This window comes from Mus caroli, unplaced genomic scaffold, assembly GCF_978045245.1.
Source record: "Mus caroli unplaced genomic scaffold, Mus_caroli_1 scaffold_8, whole genome shotgun sequence".
In the NCBI taxonomy this organism is placed as follows: domain Eukaryota; kingdom Metazoa; phylum Chordata; class Mammalia; order Rodentia; family Muridae; genus Mus; species Mus caroli.
Window position 1 is genome coordinate 87,843,062 of NW_028227263.1, and position 24,600 is coordinate 87,867,661.

At 31.8% G+C, this 24,600-nt stretch overlaps 1 protein-coding gene across 7 annotated transcripts in view; it reads right to left on the minus strand.

The window, feature by feature from the left end:
- Positions 1 to 24,600, minus strand: part of Ube3a (ubiquitin protein ligase E3A) — a 77,309-nt gene that overhangs the window by 8,482 nt on the left and 44,227 nt on the right. For all 7 annotated transcript variants that reach the window (XM_085841693.1, XM_029479339.2, XM_085841694.1 and 4 more), the window contains 6 exons: positions 20,493 to 21,739; positions 12,562 to 12,706; positions 11,135 to 11,340; positions 10,349 to 10,513; positions 8,604 to 8,759; positions 8,389 to 8,462 (listed from right to left, as the gene is read on the minus strand). In XM_085841693.1, the coding sequence (XP_085697819.1) occupies positions 8,389 to 8,462; positions 8,604 to 8,759; positions 10,349 to 10,513; positions 11,135 to 11,340; positions 12,562 to 12,706; positions 20,493 to 21,739 (1,993 nt within the window). The remainder of the gene's footprint in view (positions 1 to 8,388; positions 8,463 to 8,603; positions 8,760 to 10,348; positions 10,514 to 11,134; positions 11,341 to 12,561; positions 12,707 to 20,492; positions 21,740 to 24,600) is intronic.

Consider the following 24,600-nt stretch of genomic DNA (forward strand, 5'->3'; position numbering starts at 1 on the left):
TGTAATCTATGCTGAGAATAAAATTAGAAAATCAAGTAATAAATCCCCAAAGTAAAAGTAGAGAGAAATAATACACAATAAGCACAGTTAAGGATCAGAATAGGACAAAAAAATTGTAGACACTGGAAGAGCCGAAGAAAGAAGTGACGAAATTTTCCAAAGATGATAGAAATACCTGGTGAAGGAAATTAAATTAAAAAAAAAAAAAATTGTATGTGAAAAGTAGAAGGCATTGAATCACATAAAGCAGAACCAAATATTAAAGAAACAGCAGTAAAAGGTTTTCCTTCATTGAGAAACCACTTAAAGTGACTGTACTATGCTTTGCTACCCCATGACATTTACTAACAGCATGTCCGTGGGAGGAAATATATAAAAAAGTAAATGATAAAAAAATAAATTTACGTCCAATAGGAATATTATGAAGAGTTCTTCAAATGAGAAATAAGGCTTTTTGGCATATGAAACTACTTTTTAAAAAGACTGAGTCGTGAATAATATAAACTCTAACATGAAAAGTTTAACCATGGCATCATGAATCAGAAATAAAGAGATTAATGAATTCAAATAGAAATAGTAACACTTGAAAATTCTGAGGTGGGCTGGTGAGATGGTTCAGCAGGTAAGAGCACAGACTGTTCTTCCGAAGATCCTGAGTTCAAATCCCAGCAACCACATGGTGGCTCACAACCATTCGTAATGAGATGATGCCTTCTTCTGGCGAGTCTGAAGACAGCTACAGTGTACTTATGTATTATAATAAATAAATGTTTTGGGCCAGAATAAGCAGGGTTGACCAGAGCGAGCAGAGGTCCTAAAACTTCAATTCCCAACAACCACATGAAGGTTCACAACCATCTGTTCAGCTACAGTGTACCCATAAACATAAAATAAATAATTCTTAAAAAGAAAAAGAAAATTCTGAGGCAAATGCACCCCAAATTTAGAAATAAAAGATGATTCAAAAATGAGGTAAGCAAATGAGGGAAATGTAGTAATTTGTATTTGACAAACATCCAACATTTCTACTTGACAACAGTCTAGAAACAAAAAGCAAGCAAAGGGTTAGGAAGTCAGAAGGGAAAAGGAGTTAAAACAAAATATTCAAAACTGGAGAAATGCATATCAAAGTAGAATAATGGAAACAAATTGTTAATTGACTAAAACCTTTCACTTGGTAAAAAACCCTAACAAGTAAAGATAAATGACAATAATGTAGAGAGAATACTGTAAATTACTCCAAAGACAAATGTCTCTCATGTACAAGAAAAGGCAAAGGGAAAGGAAATCTAAAAAGTATTCCTATAATTCAGCATTTAGAAGGTTGAGGCAAAAGGCAGGCAAGTTCTAGGCTAGACGATGCTACAAGCAAGCTATTGTTCAAAAGAAGGGTATGAGGGGGATCAATAACTGAACAATAAAATGAGTAAGAGACAATATTAAAAATATGATTAGGTAATATGACCTTGAAAATAGAAAACTATACTTCAATATTATGTGACAGCTGGAAGCGAGCAAAAAAGTTGCAAAGTAACCTCTATGTTAATAAAGGATTATTTTGATAATATACTTAAAAGATTCTTTCTAGGTTTGTTCCTTGACAAGGCCTACCAGTCATAACATTAAATAGTAAATCTTATTCCTGGATGCAGTTTTCTAATAATTTCTTGTAACAATGTTTTGTTACAGGGTAGGGGATAATAATGTTCAAGATAAGGCAAAATTTCAAATTTTAACAAAGTCATGTGTCATGTTAAATATACACCAACACCAAGCCAAGTCCTAAGCAAGGCTAAAGTCCTAATGGTAAAACACATTTACTACATTAAAAGTAAAATCATGAGTTCCTAATATCTGAAAACAAAAAATTACCATACAATCTCTTCATTCATCAATCTTAAATACATTTGACTTTGTCTTTTCAATAGATTGATATCTGAAGGTAACAATATAATAGTTGTTGATATGAAAAAGATAGGAAAATAGGAGAATGACATATGTAAGATGACTAGATAAAAGAAAATTATTTCCTTAAATCACCATTTTTATAATCACATGAAATCATAAATTAAGGAAAGACAAAAAAGATATACAAGGCAAAGGACTATTGATCACAGCAATTTTGTTACTGCTCTACAATCTCTGTAAACAGAGCAAATTTAGATAGGAAAATGAGAGGTCAACATTTATGTTTTGTTTATCTTAGTCTTCTGAAAATAAGACAGAATTATTTCACTTTTAAAAAATGAGGAGGGAGTTAGAGGAGCATAAATCAGCAAGAAGGGCTGCAATGGTTCCTGCTCCAACTTTCCTTAATGATGGATTATGAACTGGATGGGTATAAAAATGTACAAAGCCGGGCTGGAGAGATGGCTCAGCGATTAAGATCACTGACTACACTTCCAAAGGTCCTGAGTTCAAATCCCAGCAACTACATGGTGGCTCACAACCATGAGCCACCATGTAAAGGAATGTGGTGCCCTCTTCTGGAGTGTCTGAAGAGAACATAAAAATGTACAAAGCCTCAAATGACATACAGAAAGTATGAATATTTCACAAAAGAAATGTTTCTCCTCATAATAAGCAAGAGACATCTTCTAAGAACAAAAAGTTTCAGTCTTGAAGGTGACTAAAATGGAGAAAGAAAACCAGAAAAAAACTCAAAAGAACCGAGGAGGAATGACCATGTAGAAATGAGCAGAATGTGCTTTTACAAAAAAAAGAAAGAAAGAAGACAAGAGAAGAGAAGAGAAGAGAAGAGAAGAGAAGAGAAGAGAAGAGAAGAGAAGAGAAGAGAAGAGAAGAGAAGAAAGTTGGATCTGAGCAAATTAATAATATAATACACGAGCCAGACCTGGTGGTGCACGCCTTTAATCCCAGCACTTGGGAGACAGAGGCAGGTGGATTTCTGAGTTCGAGGTCAGCCTGGTCTACGGAGTGAGTTCCAGGAAAGCCAGGGATACACAGAGAAACCCTGTTTTGAAAAACAAACAAACAAACAAACAAACAAAAGAATATAATACACGACTGAACCACCATCAGATGAAGGGGACAACTGACTGCTTCTAACCATAGTACCTGTTAAAGATCATGAATCGAGAAAATATAATTGAAGATCTAGAGAAAAAGAAAAGAACTGAAGAACCATTGCAACAAGGACAGGAAAATTGACTCAACGTGAAGAAGAAACATGACATTTAAAGCAATGTGTACTTTTAAAGAAGCTAGGACAAAATCTAAGACAAAAAATAGTAAAAAAGAAAGAAAATGAAAACCTTTGAATTGAACAGAGAATATGAAGAATGAATCACATTAAATAATGGTGATTTTGCTCACACTAATAAGTTAAAAACCAAATTTTGAACAACAAAAAAAAAAAATTAGCAGTTCTCTGAAAAAGAAATGCAGAAAAGAACAGCAAAAAGGACAGCTAATAGACCTTGAAACAAAAACAACAAACAAACAAAACAAAGGCGGAAAACTTTCATATAGCAATGGTTCCAGAGCATGCCAGGAAAAGAAAAATTAGGCTCCATTTACTGATAAAAGTGAACATGAAAACCTATTTGAATAAATAGTTAAAAAGGGGATGTGGAACAAAGAACTGAAGTAGTACTACAAAAGATGAGGAGAAAGAAGGGCAGTAGCATTATGAATTACTACCCTATGAAAGATGAAGAGCAAACCAAACCAGGAGCTAAGTAGTTCAACAAGCCATTATAAAAATACCCACCAACTATTCAAGAGCCCCACTTAGATTTAAAGTAACAGGAGATTCGAAGCCCGAAATTACAAGGTGATTGGTGGGAGAAATAAGGCAGGGAGGAGAATTTGGAGGAGATTCAAAGAAGCTTATTGGAATTTACCAGAAAATGGAGGAAGGTGTGTGTAAACCAAACAAAAACAAATGTTACCTAGTTGGTTAATAGCTCAATTTTTATTATAGAAAGTAAGAACTAATTGATCCCTGATCTTTTAATCTATTAACATGTTTCCTCCCAGGCATGGAGCAAATCATTTTTCTCTTTTGTAGCACACAGCAGCAAGTCTTCTTTCCTTTCTCCCTGTTACTTAAAGTGTCTTAGTATAGACATCTTTTCTGTAAAGTGGCAAAAAAAAAAAAAAAAAAAAAAAGGAAGGGCAGAGGTAACACTTCCTTTTTTGATTTGTTTTGTTCTGTTTTCTTATGTTGGCTTCTTAATTCCTCTTTATAGAAGTGGAACTAAAGAACATTCTTCTACAAATGAAAATCACTATGTTGCGTAGAAGTTTTATTTGTCAAGGATGCAGAATTTATTTCTCTTGTCAAAACCTAAAATAGACTGGATTTTCCATATTTATAGCAATTGGAATATATATATTTTGAATGAATACTTACTTGAGCTTTTACATCAAAAATTATTCTAACATAAAATACAATGTATTTGGAACCATTCCCTTTGGCCGATTTTTAATAGTAGTACTTATGTAATTTTGATTGTTATGGTTTCAAAGTCTTTCTGAAGAAGATATAGTGATGAAGTGGTATATCATTCTTTTCATGGGAAAGAAGCACGGCTAAGAACAACAACAATAACAAAAAAAGCCAAGGAAAGATTTTATTTTTAAAAACACGTATAGTATATAATACTTACAAATATATGATATGACCCTGATGGACACATTATAAAAAAAACTGTATCTGTACTGCATGCAGAAGCCAAGATTTTCAACATAATAAGGCCTCAAGATCTAAGAGAATTAGACATAGGCAAAACTGACACACTTTTCATTTAAAATTTTAGAAGTAGGGCTGGAACTTATTCGGTGGTTAAAAGCACCAGCTACTATTGCAGAGGATCCAGGTTGGATTCACAACCCCTATATGATGGCTCAATTCCAGTGTCAGGGAATCCAACTCCATCCTCTAGCCTCAATGAACACTGCATACACACATTGCATAGACTCAAGTATGCAGGCCATCCATACAAAAAAAAAAAATCAAAAAAATCAAAAATAAAAAATTGTTATTTTTAAAAGTATATAATTACCCATGTTCTATTGTTGAGTTGTTTCGTATTTTAATTAACTGAAAGAATTTTATTTTACAGTATAAACATATAGTAATTTTATTTAAAAAAATGAGAAACAAAATAGGAATCAAAATAAAACACACAATTTTATTAAATAGTATAATCATGAAAACTTTGTCAATATCAACAAGAGATGAAAAATATAAAGACAAAAAAATTAGAACTACATAGTAAAAACTAAAATTCTAAAATAAATGCTATGAAAACAATAGCTAGATCAGAAATGAAAAGTTTAGAAAACCTTAACAGAGAGGAACCTTGAAAAAATGTGACAGAAATAATGTTCAATTAGAAATAAATTTTAAAAATTATAACAAATACAAAGAAACTAGAGCTAAATTCAAAACTATACACAACTGGGAATATAGACAATTTTACAATCTTTTACAAACCTAAAATAGAAAGATTAAAACTATGAAGATTCAAAAAGCAATTAAGTTGCACCATGGTACAAATATACAGTGTTAATGGGCTATGGGCAAAGTTCTGCTAGGAATAGTTCTGGCCCTGAAGTGCTCTCCTATCCTTTGAGTCTCAGAGACCCCTAGGTAAAACAAAGATAACCACATGGGCTGAGGTACTGTTAGAAGTACCAGCAAAAAGAAGCTGGCAAGAAGCTACATGAAGTACATATTCGCCAACATGCAAATAGCTGGGGAATAGTTTTCCTCTACTCAAAGAGGTGAAGGAAGGAGGGGGATGGTGGGAGGGAGGGAGGGAGGGAGGGAGGGAGAGAACGAACAGACACTTGTAAATGAAAATTAGTTTCTTATAAGCAAGTCTCAGTGAAGAAACATGCCATTCTTATATGTGGGGCCCATATCCAAGAGTAGCTGGCCAACACAATGGCATCTGCAGAGGTTCTTGGTCTCATAATGTTAATTCATGGTGTTTCTCCCCCCATACCTTAAAGGTCTCTGATTATATATTAGAGCTTCTAGTTTTGTGAGTTTTGCATTTTTATGAGATTCTCTAGTACACAAATGTGTGGGTCTCTACATCTATAGGAATTTCTAGAAACTTTTCTCTTTGGTTCTTTTTCTTGCTTGGCTGTTGTGTTATCCTAATTTGTTTGTTGTTTGTTTATTATTCCTTGATGCTTGTTTGCTTGCTTGCTTACAAGAGACAGAAAAGGCAGGGAGCAGATGGGAGGGGAGGTGTGGGCAATCTGGAAGGAGTAGGAGGACAGGGAAAACGTAATAAATATATTATATGGAAAAATATTCCATTTTTAACAAAGCCCTCAAAAATTAAAACGGAAACTATCATGCCAAAAACAAAGAAATTAAAACGACTTATGCCAACAGAAATTAAAAAATTGTTTGAATTTTACTGACAAGGCTTTTTAAGCAATAAAAGTAATTATAAGCTTGGTCTCAGAAATGAACAATGAAATAATGCATAAGAAACATAATATTTAAACTTATTCACTAAAGCATACATTATTTCAACAATAAAATTACAAATCAATGCTGGATGAAACTATGGTATAACTAAATAGAAAGTGCTATGTCATGCTTGAGATTTAGAAAATCCAAACTGATGAAAATGACAATTCTCAAATTGATTTATCCAATCAATTCAACCCAAATCAAAACATCAAAAAGAAACGTTATTCATGTAAAATTCAACGAACAGATTTTAATATTTACATGGAAGTAAAATTAGTGAAAACATTGAGAACAATGAATAGGTAAAGGGATTCACACCACCTGATATAAAGACTTGCTCTTTGTTCTATCAAGGTAAAGGAGTCATCAAGATGTGATTTTGATCAAAAGAACAAATGAATAAGCAGAGAAGAACCAAGTCTAGAAGTAACTCACACAAAACTCAATTTCAACAAAAATAAAATTCAGTGGGGTAAAGAAAGCTGCAGACTAGAATAACACAGGTATAACATGTTTGCAAAAGATCCTTTAAAAAGAATACATTCTAAAAGAAATAGTTCATAATCAGTGGAAAGAAGAGTGGGGAAGATAATTCACAAAGTAATGGTTAAAAAGATAAATACCTAAAAGCCAGCTCAAGATCATGAGTCATCAGTGATAAGCAAATTTATACTAAGGTAAAATTTTATTTCACACTCAAAGACAACATGACCAAAGATTAAAAGAGATACAGAATGAGTTCTAGCACTGTTTGTCATCTTAGGGTAAAATGGAAGTATCATTTTACAAAAGCACTCTTGCAGTGCTTCTTAAAGTTAAAAATGTTATTTACTACACAACCACAATCCTCCAAAGTGCTTCTTCAGGAGAAATGAAAATACTTCAACACTAAGAATGAAAACTTTACTTGTAACAGCCCCACTGTCATGATAATCCTATTGCCAATAATAAAAGGATAATAATCAAATTGCATACATTAATCTAAAACATTACTTTGCCATATTGTAGAGATAATACTAGGATATTCCCATTAAGGCTTCTGTATTACCATGTTTATCCCTGTTATGAATCACCTTTAAAACTGAGCAGCAATATAATGGTTGCCATGAGAAAACACTTTTGTGACTGGTGTTAAAAGCAAATTTGAATGATAAATTTTTATATTCATTAATAAGTGCTATTGTGCTTAGAAATGATATATCATATGACATCTTATGGTTTCTGTTTTGCTTTACTCTGGATTTTGTTATTTAATTACTTAAAAGCTGAATAAATACCATTTTTGCTTTTCTATAAAAAAAGGGCAAAGCAAGAGTAATCCTCTAAAAACTTAAATGAATAAAATAAAACTGTAATATAAATATAACAATGATAATATATCATTACTAGACACAGTTAGTATTCATTCTATTGTTCACATATTTAAGTCTTATAGCTCAAGTGATCTACAAAAAGATAACTGTTTAAATGCCTATGACATCACAGTGGATGCCAAAAAGACTACTCTGCATTTTGACCAGTCACATTAGAAGATGGGGGGGGGAGATCTTTCAGAATTAGATAGCAGCATACTACAGAAGTAGAAACAAGGGCATTTGACTAGAGAACGATATTAGTGGTGATACTGTCCTAAGAATTGTCCAGAATCACTAGTATACATGGTTCTTCCTAAGTATCTTGAAGACTAAATAATGTGCCATCTTACACATGACCAAAAATAAGGCAAAGGGTTGAGAAAATATAAGACTTAAATCATTTAATTCATGAAATAAAGCATTAGATTGCATGAAAATTGGAAATATTAATACAGGTCTATTTTTGAGCTTACTTGTTTGGTAACCAGTACCTACAGATACAGGACACAAAAGCACACATCCACTTCTTTGATGAATAAAATCTTCCTTTTTAAGAATTAAAAACCTTACCTAATCACAACAGATTCTCTCGTATAGCCACCGTCATACTCTGTAGTTTCTTCTAGTGCCTGGAAATCTAGATTCTGAAAATTATAGGGGAAAAAAAAAAAAGCACCTTAACATCCATAGTACACCAAAACAAAACAAAACAAAACACACACACACACACACACACACACACACACACACACACAAACGACCTTTTTTGTATATGTCTTTCTTACCCGGCTTCCACATATAAGCAATTCAATTTCTTCTGGTCTGAATAAGTATTTTAAGGGCGATTCATTGGTCACCATATGAAAACCTCTGCGAAATGCCTTGAATTGTTTTTCTACAGATTTATTGAGAATGTAGTCTGAATAGAGATTGACAAATTCCTGTAGGAATATTAACAAGAAAGCATATTCTATACAAATGAAACACAATTAGCTTTTGGACTAGTTTTAATACCCACCCTCCACCCCAAGAAAACCTTCAGCAGTATTTTTTTTGTTACTATGTTTAAAAATTAGATTTCAGAGAGTTGGTTCAGTGCTCAAAAAAGCATTAGCAACTCTTGGAGAATATCTAAGTTCAATTTTCAGCATTCACACAGAAGCTAACAACAATGTATAACAATCCTTCCAGGGGACTAAATACCCTTTTCTGGCCTTCATAAGCAATATATGCAAATTCTGCATCAACATATATACAGGCAAAGCACTCATACATATAAAATAAACATAAGTCTTAAAAAATTAATCACGGGCTGGTGAGATGGCTCAATGGGTAAGAGCACCCGACTGCTCTTCCGAAGGTCTGGAGTTCAAATCCCAGCAACCACATGGTGGCTCACAACCATCCGTAACGAAATCTGACTTCCTCTTCTGGAGTGTCTGAAGACAGTGACAGTATACTTACATATAATAAGTAAATAAATAAAATCTTAAAAAAAAAATAGTAACATTAAAAAAAATTAATCACATGTTATATGTACAAAGAAAATTATTTTCACAATTTCTCACTTCTGACAGATATAAAAGTTGTAATTCATATGCATAGTTATACATAATGATTCTATGAGTAAATCAAAGAGAAATTATATAAAATGTAATTAATAGTAATAATGTAATAATAATGAAATAATGCAAATAACAGCAAGATTAAAATAAAATATTAAAAAAAGACTTTATATATATAACAACAGAACCTCTAGTATGCAATATAAATTTAAGTTATGAATACTGAATTTGAGAAAACCAGAATGTCTCAGTTTCCTCTGGAAATTATGGTGCTGGTAAGCTAGCTACTGTATGCAGTTCAGCAAAAATGGTATTTGTTGGTAAACTAAGCTACTATAACAAATTATAAAATTTTATAGTTTTTATAACTGCTTCAAACCATACTAGGTAATTCTTTGAAAACTTTACAATTTATAAAATTTGTTATAGTACAAATGTAGTTTGTATCATGACAGTACAATAGTTCACCAAAAATAATAGTATAAATTAATATATTTCTTAAAATTATACTATGTATTATTTTATTTTTAAGCTAAGTTATTTCCTGTTGCCAAGTGAATAGTTTTTAAAGTTAGTAAAAACCAAATCTAATGTGAATAATTCGATATGCATAATTAGATCTCAAATGGAAAATGTATATACACACTAAAACAGATGTCAATCACTGGGCTCTATATACTTCTTAGGTTTAATATGGTAAGGTCCTGTTTCTAGTGTTACACTATAGTAATATTTACCCATTCATTCTTTTGTAGTCTGTTTAGTCTTTCTCTAAAGGGGAATTAACAATTCTGTACAATCACATAAGCTCTTATCTAAGAGTTAGGAAAGTGTAGCTTTACTGTTTAGATATATTTGTATATATAACGTTTTTATAACTGCTTCAAACCATACTAGGTAATTCTTTGAAAACTATACTGCTTTGAAATTATATATTTACGAAACAATGACAGAAATTTTATTACCTTCCTGTTTTCATTTGTAATTGGAATTTTATCACCATTTTCTTTTAGATCATACATCATTGGGTTACCAAAAAGATCTGTCTGTGATATCTGGAAAGTGATCATCATATCATCTTCCACACTCCCTTCATATTCCAATAAATCCTTTAAACTCTGATATAAAACCTAACAACCAGAAAGAGAAGTGAGGTTGCCAAATAAATACTAAAAGAAATAAAAATAATAGATTGTTCATTCTTTGTAGAAACAACTTGTCAACAAAAATGAAGCCATAAATATTCCACATCTCTCAAGTAGTTTAAAAAGACAGAAAGGTTGTCACAGGCAATGGGTCAATCTTAAAAATTCTTCAAATGATCAGTTCAGCAACAGATTTCATACCATGCGCTAGAATATACACTTTCTCTCCATGATTGTGGCAGGGCACAGGAAATGAGGAAAAACAAAACAAACAAACAAACAAACAGAAAAACAAACAACAAAAAAAGCCACACACACATATCAACTGTACCTATCAACAACTTTATGGTCTCTTTACTAGACAGACTCATATGGGACATTGAAAACCTGATGTTTACAACATTTTTTATGGGGGGTCAATCAAAATATACTTGATAGAATATATAAAAAATGATGTTTATTATACTTAACCAGATTAAAAGTATTTTACTTTACTAGACAGCAGTATTAACAAAAGTTTACAAATAAATAATGTTTCTATATAAACTGAGATAAACTTCTGTATTTAGATACAATCTTAAAGACTATTAACAAAGGACAACTTACTGGGTGAGAATCTCCCAAGTCACGAAAGGTTCCTTTTTTCCCCATTAGCTTCCTGTATACAACCATGGGAAAATGGACATCCAGTATACAGTTATTGTAAATAGCCAGACCCAGGACTATGCCAATCAGAGTAAACTGACCCTCAGTTTCAAAAGAAGATGGATTAAACCAAAATAATTTTGTAGCTTCATCATATGTGAACATACCTATAAAGAAATAATTAAGTCATTTTATCCACTTAATGACTGAAAGTTACATACGAAACAAATGCATGATTAAGTACAAAAAAAAAATTGGAGAAAGTTGATTAACTTTAAGTTACTTAAAATTCATATCATATCTGAGCTAATATAATTTTAAAAAATATTTTGTGATCTTTCAGCTTCACATGATCTTCATTATTCAAAGCCAAACTCCAGAGATTTTTTTCCTATCATCATTATTTTATCTAGGTGAGCATTAAGAGATAGTCTTCTTTCTTTTTACGGAACATCAAAAAATAAAATAAAATAAAACAAAACTAATTGTATATGCCTTTCAATTTTTCTAAGTTTATTTTCAGTTGCTTCTCAGGAAATACTTTTTATACAAAGTCTAACAAGCTGGGGGAGAGAGGGGACTGTATACCTTAGCACTTGGTAAAATGAGTCAGGAAAATTATGAGTTTAAGGTTAGAGTACTAATATAAAAAGATTATCTAAAAAAGCCAAAATTAAAATGAGCAAATCAAAAAAAGCTTTGGGAAATGTTTTTCTAATGGAACAAGATTATTAAAAAAAAATAATACAGCATTAAAATGTACTTTCAGGTTAATTTTAATATTTTAAAATGTTTCCTTATTTTCACTTTCAGTTTCAATTAAAAAGAAAAGTACACTTTTCTCCTTGAACTGTAGGAATATAAATTAAGTCTAAGCTTTTTCTTGCAATTTAATATTTGTGGAATACTGGTTTCACAGGTATTCAATTCATACTTGGATTCTAGTTCGAAAAATATGAATTATTTATGTCTGTATCATTTGCAAGCCAGGTTATATACATCCAGGTAATATCAAAAGTTCCAGTTCACAAATAATAAATCTGATAGAATGTCACCAATGGATGCTCTTGGTCTCAAGAACAATTAAGTTATAAATTAACCAGAGGATAAATTATATAACCTATGATTCTCATGACTTCAGGTTTTCAAATCCACCACTCTGAGGTTTTTCAAATTAAATTTCCGTAGAAGGCAACTGTGTTCTACTAGAATATTTGGCTAAGTAATATATGGAAGAACGTGAATTAAGTGAGTGATAGAACAGTTCCTGAAGCAGGGATAAGGCATACTCAATTCTTTTACTGCTTACCATAACTGAAAATATTTATAAACCAAGTTTATACTTTAAAAGACTAACACACCATCATAATCATATCATTAATACTTACCAATATCTGGATTAAAAATTTCCTCCACAACCAACTGAAAAAACTCTTTAGAAACGCCTCCCTCATCTACTCCTTGTTCTCCTTCAAATTCCACATACAACTGCTTCTTCAAGTCTGCAGGATTTTCCATAGCAATCATCTCTAGCTGTTGATTGAAAATATAAAAAAGAGGACAGTTGAGAAGAGGAAAAATTTAAGATATAAGTAGAAGAAAATAAGAAGAAGCAATAACAAAACAATATGGAAACAAAACAATGAATTTTGTTTCTGAAAGGAAAAAAAGCAAACTGACTTACAGTTTTTGGCAAGATGTATTTCAACACACAAATATGTACTGTGTTTAAGAAGCTATATATTTTTTAGTAAGGGATATAGCCAAAATGCTGTTGGGGAGGAGGAGGGATAGTTGCAATTACGTCCTGTATATATTCATCTTTAGGGGTCTAAGGGCCCATGAATGTATTCTGTAAAGAATCTCTATATTGGTCTACTTTAACTAATTTGTATGTCTTCATGTATGTGTATTCACATGTCTCCTTCCACCTAAGATGTATTTCCTCAGGATCTGTCCACCTTGTTTGTCAGGAAAGGATCTCTCCTTGACCTGGAAGACTGCATAATACAATAGGTTGGACTGTCAATAGCCCCTGGCATCTCTGCCAGTACCTGCCTACCTAGCATCAGGACTACAATGCCCACTTCAAGTTTCTTTTCTTTAACAGAGTTCTGAAGATTAAACTCAGGTCTTCTTGCAAGTTGATCTACCTTCTTAGCTTGCATACCCAATTTTCAGGTCAGTATTCATTGAAATTTATTTTCAGCAGTACTTTGTTAGTGAACATATAAGAAACTGTTCTTTCACAAGTTCCACATATCACCACTAAATATTAACATTTAATTACTAAGCTTCAATAAATCAATCCTATTTCCTAGTGTACTACAGAAACAGAGGTAATATTCTTTCTACTCTAGTGGTATATGCTTAATATATCATTTCTAAGGAGCAAAACTTAATATATTACCCTTCAAAACTATAGACTTTTAAAAATTCATAATTTTATGTCCCCAAGAGATTAATAGGTAGGTCTGACACTTTACAGCCAAATATATAGATTTAAATTTAACCTTAGAAATGGAGAACAAAAATATACCAACAACAGTATTAGCTAGAAACCTGTTCTAAGACAGAATAACTTTGTACACTTAAATTTCTATGATCATCTTGACTTAAATTAGGTCCCAACACAATATACTATTATTACTGTGGTTTCTCCCAGTTCTCAACTTGCTAAGAAAACATGTTAATTATTGATTCAAAGGCTTGTTGGTTTCAAGACAGCATACATCTGTCCAGTCTCTACCCTTTCCCCCCCAATTCTGGTTCTAGTATGTTCTATTATGAGCACTAAAAAATAATTTTCTATATTTTTGTTTTTATTTAAAATGTAAAATAAGTATAATGAGATAGTATCACGTAAATAAGTGAAGTGTGTAAATCAATGCTCTAACATTAACTCTAAGTTTGAAGTTGCAAGTATTGTCATTCTAGTAATTTTTAAATATTCCATGTTTTCTATATATGATAGAACAAGCATTTCATCCCAGCACTCAAACTCGGTAAGTTTAGTGCAGTTATGTCTACATAGAAAATCTGAGTCCAGTGAGGGCTTTATAGTGATTCTCTATCTAAAATACGACTAACAAGTAAATAAATATTTCCAGTTTTGTTAGAATATTTAACCACATGATTTTAAAAACAGAAGTATTCCAGGAATAAGAGCAGCACCAGCAACAAATTATGAAACTTACAGCTCACTTTACAATTAAAACTGTTTTGATATCTACAACTCCTTAGCAAGTAGGCTGCTAAAACCATTTTACAGATAGTCCCTTGAAGTAATAAAGGATGAATAACTTAAGAAATAGTAATTCAGAGAAGAGAAGTTTTAATCCAGGGAGCAAGCCCACAGTTTACCTATTTTTCCAAAGAAAATAGAGATAATATTTGCTTTTAGATTTTGTGTGACTTCTTTGGATATCAATATTTTCAACTATATTCACGTATTATTTTCAGAATCAGGATGTATTTGTATATAATTTAAAAATAGTTGGCAGCTTAATTCTGTAAGTGAAAATGTCCAATTAACAATTTAAGAAGACCATTCTCAATGTTGCCAAAGTGACTTTGTAAATTATTATTTTGTTTGAGATGATGTATCAGTAGCCTGTCTTTCTAAAAAGTGTGGTAACAAAACAAAACATAAAATTTAATACTAACCATACACAAAAGCCATTAGCAAAGAAAGTCACATTATTTTTTTTTTCCTTAAAAATAGTAACTCTTGATGAGAGGTGGTAGCACAGGCCTTTAAACTCAGCACTCAAGAGGCAGAGGCAGGTGGATCTCTGAGATCTAGACCAGACTAGTCAACAGAGCGAGCGAGTTCCAGGACAGTCAGGGCTACATAAACCCTCTCAAAATACACCCCACCCAAAAATGTAACTCTTAGAAGACACACACACACACCCTTAAAATATTGTTTCATTAACTAAAGAATAGTATAAAAAAATTAAACTTATATTTTAAAAATGAATTTGTAAAATCAAGCTGTCTTACATGTAATTGGATACATGAAAAAATATTGGGATATACTTAAAATTCTGCAAAAAATCTGCATATGTTCTTGACCTAATTTATGAAATACTAATGAATTTTTATATGTATCTTTCTGGAAGTATAAGATAAAATAGGTAGTATTGGTTTCATAGATAGCGCTGGAGAAAAAAAAATACAATGGTATTATTATGCTGTATTAATGTACAATAGTAACTATTACTTCCTAACTGTACTTCTTTTCATACTAGGAAATCTCACTCTCATCAACTGTTAAAATATTATTCTTAATTTATTTGGCAACACAAAATCCTAGAGAGATCATTTTTTACAAGCTGAACCTTATATGAGAGAATTCTCAGAATTCTAAGCAGAATGATATACTGATTTAAAAAACAAAAAAACATTCTATAACCATATCTTCAAGGATTAAAAAAAATTTAGCGCCATCATTTAAAACCTTTAGACAGGGCTGGAGGGATGATGTATCAGCAGTTAAGAGCACTGACTGCTCTTCCAAGCCCTAAGTTCAATTCCTAGCAAACACATGTTGGCTCAAAGCTATCTGTAATAGGATCTGATGCTCCCTTCTGATGTGTCTGAAAATAAATAAATATGAAAGGAAGGAAACAAGGAAAGAAGGCGGGGCAGACAGGCAGGCAGACAGGCTAAAACCTTTAGACATCCAAAGTTACTATCTCAAATCCTATGCTGACATAACTGAAAAAAAAAAAAAAAAACTGCTAATGATACTATTTAAGTTGAAACAACACTCAAATTAGCTTTATTTAAAAATGTTTAGACTCTCCAAGAAGGGTAAAGAAGAGTAATTTACACACTTTGATAAATATCATTAAAATATTGATCAAAAATGCAATTATCTTGATAAATTTAATTTTTTCGTGTTCTCTTTAAACAACTCAAGATCAGTCTATTGTTCTTAAAGATTAAGTGGGTAACAGCTGAGTTAAATGATTACATCTTAAATCCTAAGTCCTATCCAAAATCTAAATATGACATTCATTTCTGTAAGTAAGAATCTCTCTTTATTATATGATGCTAAGCTCTTATCATACTGACTACTTCCTCTCCCATTCTGGTTGTAAGAAAATATTTTGAAGATAAAGGGAAGAGGATTCCATTAATTTTTTATTTTTTTTTTCGGTTTTTTTCGAGACAGGGTTTCTCTGTGTAGCCTTGGCTATCCTGAAACTCACTCTGTAGACCAGGCTGGTCTCAAACTCAGAAATCTGCCTGCCTCTGCCTCCCAAGTGCTGGGATTAGAGATGCGCACCACCACGCCCGGCTTCCATTAATTTCTATTAGAATAATTTTAAATAAGAGAAATCACATTAAGTACAATTCTACTAATGAATGAATTACACCTAGAGCAGCACAGAAAAACTCCATTATTAAAGCAATGTATGTCAAATGATTTTTTTTTAAATCAAGTTCTTGTTGCAATAGGTATTTATACTAAGAGAAATGATGGAAGCTCAGCTTGACAATGCATCTAGACTTTCAGAAAAATTGAAGAAGTAATTCAAACAACTTTTTCTTCATCTATGTGTGCCAGCTCCTGGGTTTTAGGACTTTTCTTTCCAATTCTACATCTTAGCAATTATTTTTGGTTAACTATGGAAAATTCTAGAACTTAACTAAATTTCTTCATGTCCCACACCACTGTCAACTCCTATTTTAGTCACACTGACTTCATTATTCTTTTTAAATACTGGCAATATTCTACACATGGAAATTAGTCAATAATCTATACTTATAAACTGTACTAACTGTTGTTTCCCAAATATTGGTTTGTAGCATAGATGTACCAAAACATCTAAAGAACAGACCACTACATTTTCATATCAGAATTCTTAATCTGAACTCCTAAAAGTCCAGACCTTAAATTCTGTTGCTGTGTTTTTATTTTCTGGGCAATTCTGCCTTTAGATTGTGAACGCAGTCTAAAGCATTTTGCACATGGCAATACTGTCTCTAGATACATCTGATCTTAAACCACTTTAAAAAAAAAGGTTTTAAGATTTTATATATGCTATATCCTTGAAATCACTTTATTTTTAAAAAAAGAGGAGAAAAATGTGCCATTTATTTGCTGGGTGGTAGAAGAAAACATGTGCCAAAGAACATGCGTTCACAGCGTAAGATTTAGGAGTTAATTACGTCTTGTGGATTAAACTCAGTCATCAAGCCTAGTGGCAAGTGACTTTATCCAGTAAACCAACACAACAGCCTACAAAGAATATCTGTTTTGGGTTTTTTGTTTGTTTGTTTGTTTTTTTAAGAATCAGTTAAAACTTCTACACTAGAATTGTTGTTCAAATGGAAGCTGGGATCTCATTAGTATTTATATCTGTATAATTTTCTCATTTAAAAATAAAAGGCCAAAAACATTCAAAACAAAGCAAAAGAGATATTGAAGTTTTTCTTTTTAGTAGAATTTGTAGATTTCTTTATTATTTATTTATTGCCTAGTAGATACAAATTTTAAAAAATAGTACCTTATACTTTTATACTGTCTATTCTCTTGTGAGACAGATCTTCTAAAAATAACAGTTGGGGGAAAGAGTTGTTATACTGATTGAAAATAATGAATAAACTTTTGCTTACAAAAAAGAAAATTGGCTAGGAGTGTTGTACACACTTATAATTTTAGCACTCAAGTGGAAAAGATAAACAAGATCACAAGTCCAAGGATAGGCTAAATAAACATTCTTTATTAAATAAAAATAAAAAGTGAGTTCCAGGACAGCCAGGGCTACACAGAGAAACCCTGTCTCGAAAAACAAAAAACAAACAAACAAAAAAAAACAAAACAAACAAAAATAATTAATTCTAATTTACTGGCCTACTGTCTACCATTAAGCCATCTAGTCTAATTAACACTGAAATGTGAGATTCAATAGAAAACTTACAAAAGTCACATATGTAATCTTTTCTAGGCCTCACTTATAAACTAAGGAGAAAAAGGTATTATTTCCTTCATAGCTCTTAAGGTTAGGGTTCTATAACCTTTATTTATTTATTTATTTATTTATTTATTTATTTATTAATGTTGAGTTCGCTGCAAAACTTCTCATTTCTTCCCTATACAACCTTAATATGCATTTCAAAATGATCGGGTCATAAAAGATTGTGATTAACAAGAATATTCTGCCAAGCTTTTTTATGAAAGAAAGAACAAAGTTTCAAAACAATAGGGATTTGTGGAGAATAAAGACAAGGAAAGAGAGTAGAATTCCATCAGTTCATCTATGGGTATTCTTTTGAATACAGCTTGCTGTAAACCTCCACCCTTTTGCTATTAATCTGACTATAAGAATTATCCTTTGCTCAGGGTCATCAATTTGATCTCTATCTAATGTCTGAGTCTTTGCTTCTATTTCTAACCCTTTCCCACTAATATGCTGAAAAACCAAGAAATTTTAGAGGGGTTCAGTATAAAATGATCCAGAAAGAGAGAAAAAAAAAAAGAGAAGTGGAAAAGAAAGCAATATAGGACAAAGAAGAAGAGCTTAAGAATTTTCTCAAAAAATATGTATCTTTGTAAAATTCTACTGCTTATCAATAAGACAAACACACAGAATTGATGAAGGCCAGGGCTTCTATAAAATAATACCAGTCAAATATGGATATTATCAAATGAATCATGTCAAACCATATGACTAGTTGACATAAATAATATTTACTAGCAACAGTTTGTTAGCATAATTACAAGACTAAACTGTTAATTTTACTGCAACAATTAATTAGGAAAATACAGAAAGGGCTAATTTTGTCCTAAATGAAATTTTACAAATACTTTCTAAGTTTTTACTGGTTCTTAACTCAATAACTTTATTATAGAAAAAAAAATAGTATAAGAAGAAAATAAGAAAAAAAAATCAGGTAGGACAGGTGCATAAATTTTTTATTAAATGTGTATTTAGCTCAGTCTTAAGGCTTTTCAGATGACAATCCATCCCCCCCCAAAAAAATGCTCAAATAAATATTATTTGTTAGTTATCCGTTAATGAGTTAATATTATTTGTTAGACTATAAGGATGATGCTTCAATCTGTAAGTAGTACTAAATCTTACATCAAGTTTATACAAGAACTAGCACTAACAGGAATAATTAATACCAAGGGATACCCTGAATTACTTATATATAATTTTGTTAATATATGACTGACAATTTTCAAACCAAATTTCTGGTTTAACTGACAGGGACTCTGTAATTTTTGTCGTCCTTAGAAAAAAGGAAGACAAGAGGCAATGTCATTTGAAAACAAAAACAAAAATCAGGCAGTAAGAAGTTCCTGAGTTCCCATTTAAATCATCTAGATTTACCTGGTATTACTAACATTAATTCCAACGTCCCAAAATAGCCACTTTACAGAAGTTTCAAGATTCATGTAATTATTATTTAAAAAAACAAAACCCTACAATGTCACACAAGACAGAGTGGCTTAGAACTCCAAAGTCTTATTGATAATATAGACTAACCTTTCCTGGTCATATCATCAAGTTCACAATAGAAAGCTGAGTTGTGTTACACATAATGGAATTTGAAGAGCAGCTCTTATTCTTTTACAATGTACATTTATTGCATTATTTCTTCCAATTCAGTCTTCCATTCTTAAAAATGGGTATAACAATACCATTTGTCATGTGTTCCAATCTTTGAAAACAAATCTTTTCTTCTTAATGGAGATTTATGAGGCTGGCTTTCAAGATTCAGAAAATCCATTCCTTTTACTTGCTTTGTGCCTGTCTGTGTGCACATCTGTGTGCATATGTATGCATGCATGCATGCATGTGTGTGTGTAAATGCCAAAAGGGGAAAATGTATGTGTGGAGGTCAAAGAACATCAGATATCAGACTTTGCTTTCTACCAACTGAGACAGGGTCTAGTTATTTGTCAGTTTATATATCAGATTAGCTTCTGAGGATTTTTCTGTCTATACTTTCTATCTTGCTTTAGGAAGTACTATTACAAATGGAACTACCATATCCTGTTTTACATGTATTCAGAAAATCCAAGGATTTAAGTCCTCATGTTTGCACAACAAACGTTTTAACTACTGAGTCATTTCCCTAGTACTAGAAAAAATCTATTCTTCTTCAAAAGAGAATTATCATTAGACAACCAGGATACCAGTATTTTTGGTAAGTAGCAACAAAGTATTGTAAAACAGATCAGAAATGTTAAAATAATCCTATTTTTTCCCAAAATTATAGATAAAATGAAAAAATTGAAATATATCACTGTGTAGGTTTTAGCTTAATTCCAATTTTAAATAATAGTCAAACTTACCCGGACCAGTGCATCATCTATAATATGGTCACGTCTGACTTTGAGTCTCAAATACGGATTCAACTGCTGTCCTTGAACTAGGCTGTAAAGAACAGTGATTCTTCTTTCACTGTACATGCGAATTCTATTGTCATAATATAATCCCAGATTCTTTGTGACAGCATTCAATATAAAGGGACATGTCATAAAAGAGAATTTGTTCTCTGTTTCAACTTTGAAAAAGGTATAATCTTTGTCCATTTCTAGAACATCATTCAGTGGTTCATTAATGAATTCTTCAAAGGAGATAAGTGGTTTTCGACAGTCTAGAGTTTTAACGCCAAGTTCGGTTTCTAGTGGATCCACTCGAGGACCTTTCTTATTTCTTCTTTCATCTCCCAGAAGCTCCTGAAGTGTTAATTCGCTGGACTCAGGTATGGGTTCTTCATCATCTTCCTCATTATGATTTGTGTCCACATCCCCTCCCACTACATTTGCATAGTAAACCATTTTCAAACACTTTGAAGCAGCAACAATGGCATCATCATCATTCACTAGATTTCGGCTATTAAATTCATTGCTTATGACTTTGTAGGTAATAAGTTGCTGAAATGTTTCCATCATTCTCCGAATCTGGTCAGCACTGTATTTAGACCACAGCCTTATCAGTTTTCCTTGAGCTTCAAGGGGTAGCTTACACATAGCTTTGCAAAATAATGGCAATGCCATTTCTAGATATTCAGGACTGTGGAGATTACTATTCTCCATTACAATAATGAACAAATTGAGATAATTAGGATCTCGAGTATACACATTATGATATGTCAAATCACATTCCACGTTAGGTGACAGATATACAAGTGCATTCAGAAAGGCAGTTTCTAATTTTTCATTAGCGAGCAAACTGCTGTAGACCCTTCTAATAGCATCAATATCCACAGTCACATCATCAGGACCTAATTTTTGTACATTGTTGTCTCCCTGTGAGCTATCACCCATCCTTGAAGAAGATGCTTCTGAGTCTTCTTCCATAGCAGCAGCAGAACATGCAGCCTTTTCCTTTTCATCTTCATCCTTGTCTTCATCCTTTTCTTGAAGAGATTTCAATTCCTCCTTAGTGTGCTGTTTGACTTTCCGAAAGCTCAGAACCAGTGCCTCAGCACTAGAAAATATTCTTCCAATTACACGAATTAAAGGGGAGTAATCCTCACTCTCTCTACAAAATTCATAAATTTCATATACTTTCTCTTCAGTTAGGTAAATCACATCTAGAAAATGGAAAGAAAAAGAACATTTATGTTGTAATATACATGTTTATTTTGTTAAAATAATTGCTAGTGAAAAAGTAAAATATCTAAACATTCTGGACTTGATTTAGAATTTTTAAATGATGTAATTTACTTATTAACAAGTAATCCCAACAATCACACCCTTTCTTGGCATTCATTGAACAAAATATAATTATTAATTATGCATTGATAATTAAGACATGCCTTGTAACCAAGACATATACTGGTATGTAACATTAATTGTAGGTATGAACAAATATATATACTTGTCATTTCATCACTGTACTTTATTACAACCTTAACAAAAAGCTACTACATAAAATCCTGAAAACATTTTCCTTTGCATTGTTCTGAAAAAACTACAGAGGTAAGGTTTTATAACAAGGTTTCCTTAGCCCCCTCATTTACAATCAACTCTTTCTATACTTTTGTATATACTAAAACCAAACTAACTCATCTTATGTATTCCTAATTTCTTCCAGAATTTCCATTCAGAGGCTGAGGAAAAGATATTACTACTCATGTAAACTCTGCTGAAGTTAAAACTGCTACTACAGCTACTACTACCTATGACCATTACTCGGGTTCTAACAATTCTTAACAGAGCAACTGGAAATTATTACAGTCATCAGTCATTTAAAAACAAACAGAAGAAAGAAGCTAAGAAAGCAAAAACCACAAGCACCAAAACCTATATTTATTTTCTCCCAGAAATAGAACTGGCATCATAAAAGTCCCTAGCTTCTCACCACTAGGCCAAATGTAAATTTCAACAAAGGCTTTACCATTTCAGGTTAACAAAAATTATTATCTTTTTGGAAAAAATTAACATTTTACATATTAAAGTTTTAGAAAGTAATATATTTATCAAATAATAATGTTGAAACCACTTAATCTTTTTCACCAAAGAGTAACATACTATAATTATTAAACATTTAAGTTAGGATAATTTCATGGTTACATTGATAGTACACCTCATACATTGCCAATATATCTAACATGTAAAATCTTTATTATGATTGCTACATATTACTAAATGTACCTAATTCAACAATAAGAAACAATATAAAATTCAAGTCCTCATTGATGGAATGGCTTCCAAAACATAAACCACAAAGCACTAAACTATATATATACTACAAACCTGTCTATGGCCCATTGTAGAGTATTGAAACTTTTTAATTTTATGATGTTCAATTCTTTCTTTTTAAAAAAATGTTCTATTTACTTATTAGAGGTGATGAGGATATTGAGCTGAGTTGATAACCTAAAGGAATTAATTTTCTCCTTCTACAGTGTGGGTTTCAGTAGTTACATGTCCCTATCTGAGGCAGCATGGCAATCCAAGTTCAATTCTTAGTCTACTAAGAATAAGTAAGAAAGAAAACACTAACATGGAGCCGATTTCTCATTATTCTAACTCAAAAAAAAAAAAAATACATGGAATCTTCTTAACCATTCAAGTCTATCTAATTTCTCTAAACTGTAACCAAAACACAGAAAATATCAGTAATGAATAAATAGGCAGACTGTTAGAATATAATGTTTTATCTCCCTATCATTGAATTATAAAATTATTTAGAAAGTGCATATTCTACATACAGAACAATATACATCATGCCTGCAGGAGAATAAAGCTCTAGATCTACACACCTTTGATTTGCAACATCTTCCTTTCAGAGCACAGTAATTAAATCACTCTGACATTCTAGTAATACAAACTACTATTCATCGATACTTGTTCCACGTAGTACTCTACTTAAAATGTTTATCTCTATCTCCCCCCACCCCTGTCATGTGTGCATATAAATCACTGCAATCAGAAATAAAAAGTTCTAATCTGGGCATCAACAAACAGGTAAGTAAAGAAACATTTTGTTTTTAAAGATTCACCTGTACATTCTAATATATGTGTGCTTGAAAACTGTTTGAGTCATGGTTTCACATAGTAGAAACAGAACTGGAAGTCAGCTCAAAAACTTTAAAACATAACATTTTATACTCCAGTTTCATGCAAAAACAGAAGCTGATAACTACACATCTAACTAAATTGAACAGATATAATTATCAAACTGAGGGAAACATGATTAAGCATATATTAATTCCTAATTCAGAAATATTAAAGAAGACAAGTAAAGGCAATAAAATTTGGAGTGATCCACAAAAACAAGAACCTGTTAAAAAGGAACACACATGGGCTAAAACAAGGCAACTATACCCATTATATACTAGATTTTTCCCACAGTTAGTAGCATTGAACCGTGGTGGGATACTATATTTCATTTACTGTTACTCTGTCATGTCCACTCTGTGGTAGAAACATGTATAATTGAGCCAATGCAAGTTCCACATTCAAAATATTGATTAGCATTCACCTACTTATCTACAATGTAAACAAATTCATGAAATAGGACTGGCTATATATTTTTGAGTAGCAAAGCTGAATAAAATTTTTTTTTCTGATTTTTCTTTAGTCCTATTGTGAAAGTAATATCATGAAGTTGTACTATAATTTTATTTCACTAATTCATTTAAACATGTTTCAAGTGATAGTGGAGCTAATCCCTGGCAATCTGAAACATTCAATTACTTCCATTAAGAGAAAAAAAATAGATGAACAAAATCAATCATGAGGCAAAGTAGGAAATTTGAAGAATTTTCAAAATATAGAACTATTTTTAAAAGACTAGATGCATTGGGGACATAGCTTAATTGTGAGTGCTTATTTTTCATTTATGAGGCTATCCTTAGTACGAGGTATCGGAGTGTAAAACTTTAATTTCATTACTGGGGAAATAGAAGTGTGAGTATTAAAAGTACAAGAATAGTGCCACCTAACT